At 50.7% G+C, this 10,129-nt stretch overlaps 1 protein-coding gene across 1 annotated transcript in view; it reads left to right on the top strand.

The window, feature by feature from the left end:
* top3b (DNA topoisomerase III beta) overlaps positions 1-10,107 on the top strand; it is a 20,794-nt gene extending 10,687 nt beyond the window's left edge. Inside the window, exons 10-18 of the mRNA XM_061261513.1 lie at positions 840-994; positions 2,353-2,458; positions 2,789-2,935; positions 3,234-3,407; positions 3,987-4,115; positions 4,994-5,143; positions 6,098-6,198; positions 7,452-7,653; positions 7,836-10,107. Of these exons, the coding sequence (XP_061117497.1) occupies positions 840-994; positions 2,353-2,458; positions 2,789-2,935; positions 3,234-3,407; positions 3,987-4,115; positions 4,994-5,143; positions 6,098-6,198; positions 7,452-7,653; positions 7,836-8,299 (1,628 nt within the window). The 3' untranslated portion in view covers positions 8,300-10,107. The remainder of the gene's footprint in view (positions 1-839; positions 995-2,352; positions 2,459-2,788; positions 2,936-3,233; positions 3,408-3,986; positions 4,116-4,993; positions 5,144-6,097; positions 6,199-7,451; positions 7,654-7,835) is intronic.
* The last annotated feature ends 22 nt before the right edge of the window (positions 10,108-10,129 follow it).

Raw genomic sequence — 10,129 nt, forward strand, 5'->3', positions numbered from 1 at the left:
ACACCATTACTGCCCCAAACCTACACCATTACTGCCCCAAACCTACACCATTACTGCCCCAAACCTACACCATTACTGCCCCAAACCTGCACCATTACTGCCCCAAACCTACACCATTACAGCACTCTGTTCTACACCATTACTGCCCCAAACCTACACCATTACTGCCCCAAACCTACACCATTACTGCACTAAACCTACACCATTACTGCCCCAAACCTACACCATTACCGCACCAAAACCTACACCATTACTGCACTAAACCTACACCATTACTGCCCCAAACCTACACCATTACTGCACTAAACCTACACCATTACTGCCCCAAACCTACACCATTACTGCCCCAAACCTACACCATTACTGCCCCAAACCTGCACCATTACTGCCCCAAACCTACACCATTACTGCACTCTGTTCTACACCATTACTGCCCCAAACCTACACCATTACTGCCCCAAACCTACACCATTACTGCACTAAACCTACACCATTACTGCCCCAAACCTACACCATTACTGCCCCAAACCTACACCATTACTGCCCCAAACCTACACCATTACTGCACTAAACCTACACCATTACTGCCCCAAACCTACACCATTACTGCACTCTGTTCTACACCATTACTGCCCCAAACCTACACCATTACTGCACTCACAATACTTTACTATATAGTATGGGTAAATATTCATCCGACAGTCAGTTTCAAAAGGTGCTATTTTTATATATTTCTAAAATGTATTTATTTATTTGAGAAAAGTCCACATAATTATAGTATATCCTAGTGTACTGTATTTGATGTGGTTTAATCTGGTTCACTCTGGTTTGTGTGTTAGGTATGGGCCCCCAGCACACCATGCAGATAGCAGAGCGTCTCTACACACAGGGCTACATCAGCTACCCTCGCACAGAGACCACACACTACCCCGAGAACTTCGACCTCAAAGACACCCTGCGCCAGCAGGCCAACAACCCCTTCTGGGCTGACATAGTGAGTGAGTGAGTGTGTGAGTGTGTGAGTGTGTGAGTGTGTGAGAGTGAGTGTGTGTGTGTGTGTGTGTGAGTGTGAGTGAGAGTGAGTGTGTGTGAGAGAGTGTGAGTGTGTGAGTGTGTGAGTGAGTGAGTGAGTGAGTGTGTGTGTGAGTGAGAGTGAGTGTGAGTGAGTGTGTGAGTGAGTGAGTGTGTGAGAGAGTGAGTGAGTGAGTGAGTGAGTGAGTGAGTGAGAGTGAGTGAGTGAGTGTGTGTGTGTGTGAGAGAGTGAGAGTGAGTGTGTGTGAGAGAGTGTGAGTGTGTGAGTGTGTGAGTGAGTGAGTGAGTGAGTGTGTGTGTGAGTGAGAGTGAGTGTGAGTGAGTGTGTGAGTGAGTGTGTGTGTGTGTGTGTGTGTGAGTGTGTGAGTGTGTGAGAGTGAGTGTGTGTGAGAGTGAGTGAGTGTGTGAGAGAGTGAGAGTGAGTGTGTGAGAGTGAGTGAGTGAGTGTGTGAGAGAGTGAGAGTGAGTGTGTGAGAGTGAGTGAGTGTGTGTGTGTGAGAGAGTGAGAGTGAGTGTGTGAGAGAGAGTGAGTGTGTGAGTGTGTGAGAGTGAGTGAGTGAGTGTGTGTGAGAGAGTGAGAGTGAGTGTGTGAGAGAGAGTGAGTGTGTGAGTGTGTGAGAGTGAGTGAGTGTGTGTGAGAGTGAGTGTGTGTGTGTGAGAGAGTGAGTGAGTGTGTGAGTGTGTGAGTGTGTGAGAGTGAGTGTGTGTGTGTGAGAGAGTGAGAGTGTGTGAGTGTGTGAGTGTGTGAGAGAGTGAGTGAGTGAGTGAGTGAGTGTGTGTGAGTGAGAGTGAGTGTGTGAGTGTGTGTGAGTGTGTGTGAGAGAGAGAGTGAGAGTGAGTGTGTGAGTGTGTGTGAGAGAGTGTGTGACACAGGTGTGTGACAGGTGTGTGTGACTCAGGTAACTCAGGTGTGTGTGACACAGGTGTGTGTGACTCAGGTAACTCAGGTGTGTGTGCTGCAGGTGTGTGTGACTCAGGTGTGTGTGCTGCAGGTGTGTGTGACACTGGTAACTCTCAGGTGTGTGTGACTCAGGTAATTCAGGTGTGTGTGACTCAGGTAACTCAGGTGTGTGTGCTGCAGGTGTGTGTGACTCAGGTAACTCAGGTGTGTGTGACTCAGGTAACTCAGGTGTGTGTGACTCAGGTAACTCAGGTGTGTGTGACTCAGGTAACTCAGTTGTGTGTGACACAGGTGTGTGTGACTCAGGTAACTCAGGTGTGTGTGCTGCAGGTGTGTGTGACTCAGGTAACTCAGGTGTGTGTGACTCAGGTAACTCAGGTGTGTGTGACTCAGGTAACTCTCAGGTGTGTGTGACACAGGTGAAGGCTCTCCTGGCGGAGGGGCTGAATCGTCCCAGGAAGGGGTCGGACGCCGGGGACCATCCCCCCATCACCCCCATGAGAGCGGCCTCTGAGAGCGAGCTGGGTAACGTAGTTCACCTGCCTCATCCCACCGGTTCTGTAGTTCTCCTAATGACCTTCAGTATGCACTTACTGTACGTCCCTTTGGATAAATGTAATGCCGTGCACCTGTGCCATTAAACTGGATCAGTCTGTCTGTTACTATAGCTACACACAAGGTGTGGCAGGTTTGTAAAGAAAGCTGTCGTCAAAAATAAGGATGAAGTGAGTCCAGGGTCATGCTCACATTTCATCCTCTTGACTGAAATATTTAAATATGAATTTGAGAAGCAGACATGGCCTCCTCACGGCGAAAAGCATAAACCCTTTTTTTATGGACATCCTGTCTGCACAGGAACTGACGGTTGGCGTTTGTACGAGTACATCACCAGACACTTCATCGCCACGGTGAGCCAGGACTGCAAGTACCTGCAGACCATCATCGCCTTCAGCATCGGCACGGAGGCCTTCTCCTGCTCCGGCAAGACTCTCATATCGGCTGGTAATGTCTGGCAGCCACAGGCCATGTGACCTGTTCAGGCCAGTTATAGTCCGGTGACAGACGGTTCATGGAGCTTCTATTGCTGTCCAATGTAGACTGTTCACCAAGAGTACAAACCCAGCGTCTCTGTGACCAGCACCACCATCACATCATCAGTCACCGCGACGCTCTGTCACTGGACTATGAGCTGGGATTAACACTTCACAACATTACTACATGGTCTTCCTGTGGGCTGGTCTCTCTGTGGGCTGGTCTCCCTCACCGTCTGGCTGGTCTCTCTGTGGCTGGTCTCTCTCAGGGTTCACGGAGGTGATGCCATGGCAGGGTATCCCGGAGGAGGAGTCTCTCCCGGACTGTGGGCGGGGCGATGCCTTCACGGTGGACGAGGTGAAGCTGCAGGAGAAACAGACCTGCCCCCCCGACTACCTGACCGAGGCCGAGCTCATCACCCTGATGGAGAAACACGGCATCGGTGCGACTTCACACTTTCACTCACATCACAGTTATTTAGCTGACGCTTTTATCCAAAGCAACATACAGTTGATTAGACTAAGTAGGGGCCAATCCCCTCCCGGAGCAATGTGGGGTTAAAGGCCTTGCTCAGGAGCCCAACAGTCGCACTGATCTTACTGTGGCTACAATGGGGCTTGAACCACCAACTGTCCAGGTCCCAGTCAATCACCTAAAGCCACTAGGCTATAGGTACATTAGCCACTAGGTTATAGGCCACCGGGCATCTTCTGTAACAAAATACATTTTTGTCTATTTTTGCACCTGGTTGGCCATTCCTTCATGTCCTCTGTGTGTCTGTCTGTCTGTCTGCCTGCCTATGTGCGGCCTGTAGTGTAGTGGTTAAGGTAGATGACTAGGACACGCGAGGTTGGTGGTTCTAATCCCAGTGTAGCCACAATAAGATCCCTTAACCCTGCATTGCTCCTTGGGAGGATTGTCTCCTGCTTAGTCTAATCAACTGTACATTGCTCTTATCCAGAGCGTCTGCCAAATTCCAATAATGTAATGTAATGTGTCTGTCTGTCTGGCTGTCTCACAGGGACGGACGCCAGCATCCCTGTGCACATCAACAACGTCTGCCAGAGGAACTACGTCACCGTGGAGAGCGGACGCCGCCTGAAACCCACTAACCTGGGCATCGTGCTCGTGCACGGCTACTACAAGATAGGTGAGGGTGCTTAACGATAAGTCAGCATGCTTTAAAATGGGGGATGATGCTAAAAGATAAGTCAGCATGCTTTAATATGGGGGATGATGCTAAAAGATAAGTCAGCATGCTTTAAAATGGGGGATGATGCTAAAAGATGAGTCAGCATGCTTTAAAATGGGGGATGATGCTAAAAGATAAGTCAGCATGCTTTAATATGGGGGATGATGCTAAAAGATAAGTCAGCATGCTTTAATATGGGGGATGATGCTAAAAGATAAGTCAGCATGCTTTAATATGGGGGATGATGCTAAAAGATGAGTCAGCATGCTTTAATATGGGGGATGATGCTAAAAGATAAGTCAGCATGCTTTAATATGGGTAAGGGTGCTTAACGATTAATCAGCATGCTTTAAGATAGGTGAGGATGCTGAAAGATAAGTCAGCATGCTTTAAGATATGTGAGGATGCTTAAAGTCTCTATGTGTACATGTGTGTATGTGTGTCTCTGTATGTATGTGTACGTGTGTGTCTCTCTGTACATGTGTGGGTGTGCATGTGTCTCTGTACACGTGCGTGTGTGGGTCTCTGTGTATGTGTGTGTCTCTGTATATTTGTGTGTGTGCGTGCATGTTTCTCTATGTGTGTGTGTCTCTCTGTACGTGTGCGTGCATGTTTCTCTATGTGTGTGTGTGTGTCTCTCTCTGTGCGTGCATGTGTGTCTCTCTCTGTGCGCATGTGTGTCTCTCTGTACGCGTGCATGCATGTGTGTCTCTCTGTGCGCGTGTGCATGTGTGTCTCTCTGTACGCGTGCGTGCATGTGTGTCTCTCTGTGCGCGTGCGTGCATGTGTGTCTCTGTACGCGTGCGTGTGTCTCTTTCTGTGTGTGTGTGTTTTAGACGCAGAGCTGGTCTTGCCCACGATCCGCAGCGCAGTGGAGAAGCAGCTGAATCTCATCTCGCTGGGGAAGGCAAACTTCCAGCAGGTTCTGCAGCATACACTCGACATCTTCAAGAGGAAGTTCCACTACTTTGTAGACTCTCTGGCAGGTGTGTGTGTGTGTTTAGCATGAAGAGAGCAGGGGCTACACCAGCCTGGTCACAGTGTCATCACTTCAGACTGTTAGCGGTTCTGTAAATCATACCTTGGCTCCTCCCCTGACCCTCTCCAGCACTCCTGCTGTTGGCCTGGCTGCTGCTGCAGCTGTGATTTCATTGCACTTATACGGTGTTGCTGTATTGTTTATTATTTATATTGTATTGTATTGTGATTGTTATCTTGCTGATTGTTAGGTTGTCCATCTTGCTATTGTGTAATTGAGTTTTTACCTCCGACAGATAGGGTTACAGCAACAACTCTCTCTCTCTCTCCCCCTCCCTCCCCCTCCTTCTCTCTCCCCCTCCCTCTCCCTCCCCCTCCCTCTCCCTCCCCCTCCCTCTCCCTCCCCCTCCCTCTCCCTCTCCCTCTCCCTCCCCCTCCCTCTCTCTCCCCCTCCCTCTCTGTCTCTCTCTCCCCTCTCTCTCTCTCCCCCTCCCGCTCCCTCTCTCTCTCTCTCTCTCCCTCTCTCTCCCCCTCCCGCTCCCCACCCCCTCCCCTCTTCTCTCTGTCTCTCTCCCCCCTCCCTCTCTCTCCCTCTCTCTCCCCCCTCTCTCTCCCTCTCCCCCTCCCTCTCTCTCCCCCTCTCTCTCCCTCTCCCCCTCTCTCTCTCTCTCCCCCCTCCTTCTCTCTCCCCCCCTCCCTCTCTCCCCCCCTCCCTCTCTCCCCCCCTCCCTCTCTCCCCCCCTCCCTCTCTCCCCCCCTCCCTCTCTCTCCCCCCTCCCTCTCTCTCTCTCTCCCTCCCTCCCCCTCCTTCTCTCCCCCTCCCTCCCCCTCCTTCTCTCCCCCCCCTCCCCCTCCTTCTCTCCCCCCCCTCCCCCTCCTTCTCCCCCCCCCTCCCCCTCCTTCTCTCCCCCCCCCTCCCCCTCCTTCTCTCCCCCCCCTCTCTCTCTCTCTCTCTCTCTCAGGTATGGACGAGTTGATGGAGGTCTCTTTCTCTCCCATCGCTGCCACGGGGAAGCCACTCTCCCGCTGTGGGAAGTGTCATCGCTTCATGAAGTACATCCAGGTGAGCACTGCAGAGGGCAGGTGTGTTAGGGGTCCAGGTGAGCACTGCAGAGGGCAGGTGTGTTAGGGGTCCAGGTGAGCACTGCAGAGGGCAGGTGTGTTAGGGGTCCAGGTGAGCACTGCAGAGGGCAGGTGTGTTAGGGGTCCAGGTGAGCACTGCAGAGGGCAGGTGTGTTAGGGGCCCAGGTGAGCACTGCAGAGGGCAGGTGTGTTAGGGGCCCAGGTGAGCACTGCAGAGGGCAGGTGTGTTAGGGGTCCAGGTGAGCACTGCAGAGGGCAGGTGTGTTAGGGGTCCAGGTGAGCACTGCAGAGGGCAGGTGTGTTAGGGGTCCAGGTGAGCACTGCAGAGGGCAGGTGTGTTAGGGGTCCAGGTGAGCACTGCAGAGGGCAGGTGTGTTAGGGGTCCAGGTGAGCACTGCAGAGGGCAGGTGTGTTAGGGGCCCAGGTGAGCACTGCAGAGGGCAGGTGTGTTAGGGGTCCAGGTGAGCACTGCAGAGGGCAGGTGTGTTAGGGGTCCAGGTGAGCACTGCAGAGGGCAGGTGTGTTAGGGGTCCAGGTGAGCACTGCAGAGGGCAGGTGTGTAAGGGGCCCAGGTCTGGCTTCCTCCAGCCCCGTTTGACGCGGGGAAAGAGGGGGCCTGACGCACGTGGAGACGGCGGATCCTGTCTCTGTTGCGCATCCTTGACGGGCGGGTAGAAGCTTCCGGAGGTGGCCTCAGACTGCCGCTGACCTCACTGAGATTACAGCGTTCAGAGTCGCATGAATAAATCATGAGTCACCAAGGACAGAACATGCGTAATATTCTCTCCACTCAGATCCGTTCTGAGGGACTTTATAGTTTCACTGTGACCCAAAGAGTTCTGTTTGGGAGCAGAGTTTATACTGAAGAGTATACTGCATATGTTTAGGTTACTGGGCAGATTTGTGAACTGCAGTCACTCTACAGTCCCCCAGCCGAGCTGGGCAGTCACACCGAGTTCTTGTTGAGTTGTGTTGTTGAGGTGTTGTTGTTGTGTTGTTGTTAGAGTTGTGTTGTTGAGTTGAGTTGTGTTGTTGAGTGTTGTTGAGTTGTGTTGTTGAGTTGTGTTGTTGTTGTGTTGTTGTTGAGTTGTGTTGTTGAGGTGTTGTTGTTGTGTTGTTGTTAGAGTTGTGTTGTTGTTGAGTTGTTGTGTGTTGTTGAGTTGTTGTGTGTTGTTGAGTTGTGTTGTTGTTGTGTGTTGTTGTGTGTTGTTGAGTTGTTGTGTGTGCCTCCAGGCCAAGCCGAGCCGGCTGCACTGTTCTCACTGTGACGAGACGTACAGTCTGCCGCAGAACGGCGCCATTAAGCTGTACAAGGAGCTGCGCTGCCCGCTGGACGACTTCGAGCTGGTGCTGTGGAGCTCAGGGGCGCGCGGCAAGAGCTACCCCCTCTGCCCCTACTGCGCCAGCAACCCCCCCTTCAGGGACATGAAGAAAGGTACGGGGATTACCCACAATGCTGTGTGACCGGGGCGGGATTACCCACAATGCTGTGTGACCGGGGCGGGATTACCCACAATGCTGTGTACCTAGGGGGGGTGATTACCCACAATGCTGTGTACCTAGGGGGGGTGATTACCCACAATGCTGTTGAGTGACCTCTCCCCCGTGTTCATGCAGGTATGGGCTGTAACGAGTGCACACACCCCACCTGCCAGCACTCTCTGAACTCGCTGGGCATCGGCCAGTGTGTGGAGTGTGAGGGCGGGGTGCTGGTGTTCGACCCCACCTCCGGGCCCAAGTGGAAGATGGCGTGTAACCGCTGCAGCGTGGTGGTGCACTTCTTCCAGCAGGCGCACAAGGTGCAGGTGTCGGCGGAGAGCTGCGAGGCGTGCGAGGCCTCTCTGGTGGCCGTCGACTTCAACAAGGCGCGCTCGCCGCTGCCCGGCGACGGCACGCAGCACACGGGATGCGTGTTCTGCGACCCGCTCTTCCAGGACCTGGTGGAGCTCAAGCACGCCACCATGAGGCACCCCATGCACCGGGGCGGGCGGGGCCGGGGGCGCGGCCGACGCCCGGGCGGGAGGGGAAACCCCAAGAAACCCAAAGACAAAATGGCCGCCCTGGCTGCGTACTTTGTGTAGCTGCCGCGTGTCGTCGTATGTCATCACGCCTCCCCCTTACCGTGCTTACTGAAAGTCTGAATTACACATGAGTTATACAGTAAACATGTACAGTATTTTATAGCATGTATGACCAGAGTTTTGTTTGTCCTGATGGTCTCCCTGATTTAGCCAGTAGGTTACAGTGATGCCAAAGGCCTTAAATATCAGAGAAGATTCAATGGAAAAAAATAAATTAATAATAATAATAATAATAAAATGGTTAAAAGCACCAGAAAGACTCATTTTACCCGTTAAGATTCTGAATGGTCCTTCTCACAGCTAATCCACAGGAACGGTTCTGATTGTATATCTGTGGGGCTGCTAGTCCCGTTTAGCTGCAGTGTAGCTATAAGTTAGCTGGGCGGGTGTAAAGCTGGGTGTAAAGCCGGGTATAAGCGATAGCAGCCTTGGATGTACACAGTGTGTTGATGTTCACTATTTCCCCCAATTCATCAATTAAAATAAAAATAAAAATTTTGGAACACGAAACCCTCTGCTACCTTAGCTATCCTGATAATATTTAGCTAGCTCACCGCTAATGAACACGCAATCACGTAACTGCCAGGGTCACTCGAATTAGATGCTTCAAGGCAAACAGCAGGATCTCTCCTCGCTTCACTCCTGTGTTTACATGTAAAAAAAGATCTGCCCCCGTTCTCACCCCGCGCCCCTACACCCTCGCATTCTGCCCATTGCTGGCTGCCATGTGATAGCAATGAGCGGTCTAATATAATTCACAAAAAATCTGCTTTAGTAGTAGTCACTTTCCACACACGCCATTTCACTAGCTATTTAACTGCCGTTGTTAGTGGTGGTGCTAGCCACTGCGGTTGCACAATTCAAATTTATGCTACATCTTTTCTTAATCGAACGTAAACCAAAACATTGTCGCATATGGTGACGTTCCTATATTCAGACCAATCACGCACGTTTAAAAAATATCGCTACTCAGTTATCGTGCCCTTCTAACAAGTGTCAAGTAATCTGATGGCTGAATCGATCGATTCAAAGGCTGAACGATTCAATATTGTAGTTGGTGATTCGTTATGGGCTTTTAGTGGATGCATTTGGACCGCTTTAACGATGTTTTTTTCTCTGATATATATTGCTCTCCAACAATTGACTTTGCATGAAATACATTTTCGACTATTTTTTTATTACAACCGCTAATAATTTACGGAGTAATTTATTCCTGTACTCAGAGTGTTGGTTATTTTTTGTGTCTCCACATGCGGAAACGAAAGTACGAGGGCAGGTAAATCTTGTCAGACAAATGTAAGGGGTGATCTATCGAGGAGAATGCGCTCCAAACTGATACTGGGCTTAATTTCTCCTCCAAGAATTTTGCCAATCTGTCAAATCGATGCACTATGTCAACGGCTGTTTTTGGTATGACTTTACACCTAGTAGAGAGTATGTGCATATTTTATGTTATATCTTAGCTGTACGTGGGAACTGAATCAGTTTGTGCAACCGGTTTACATTAATTTACATGACACGGCGTAACTCTGTATTTGCGTTCAAATTTACTGAGAAATAAGCAGCGGTGTGCTGGGGGACCCAGCTATCAGCCCATTTGTTAGAAAAACAAACACTCGGAGCTACACAAGCAAAGTATTGGGCAGAAGTGAACACAAACACAGATTGCCAGTGTATAGAAGTATATGGTAATGAATGAGCATGTTTTATTCTGGAACATGATTCAGCTACAACCTCCATAACCTACTGTTAATGTGAAACATTAAACACTGTTACGTCCATTAAAGACTATTTTGTTTCCAATTTTACCCTAACGTCTATTTGGCTTCT

The sequence above is a fragment of the Conger conger genome, chromosome 11 (assembly GCF_963514075.1).
Source record: "Conger conger chromosome 11, fConCon1.1, whole genome shotgun sequence".
NCBI lineage: Eukaryota > Metazoa > Chordata > Actinopteri > Anguilliformes > Congridae > Conger > Conger conger.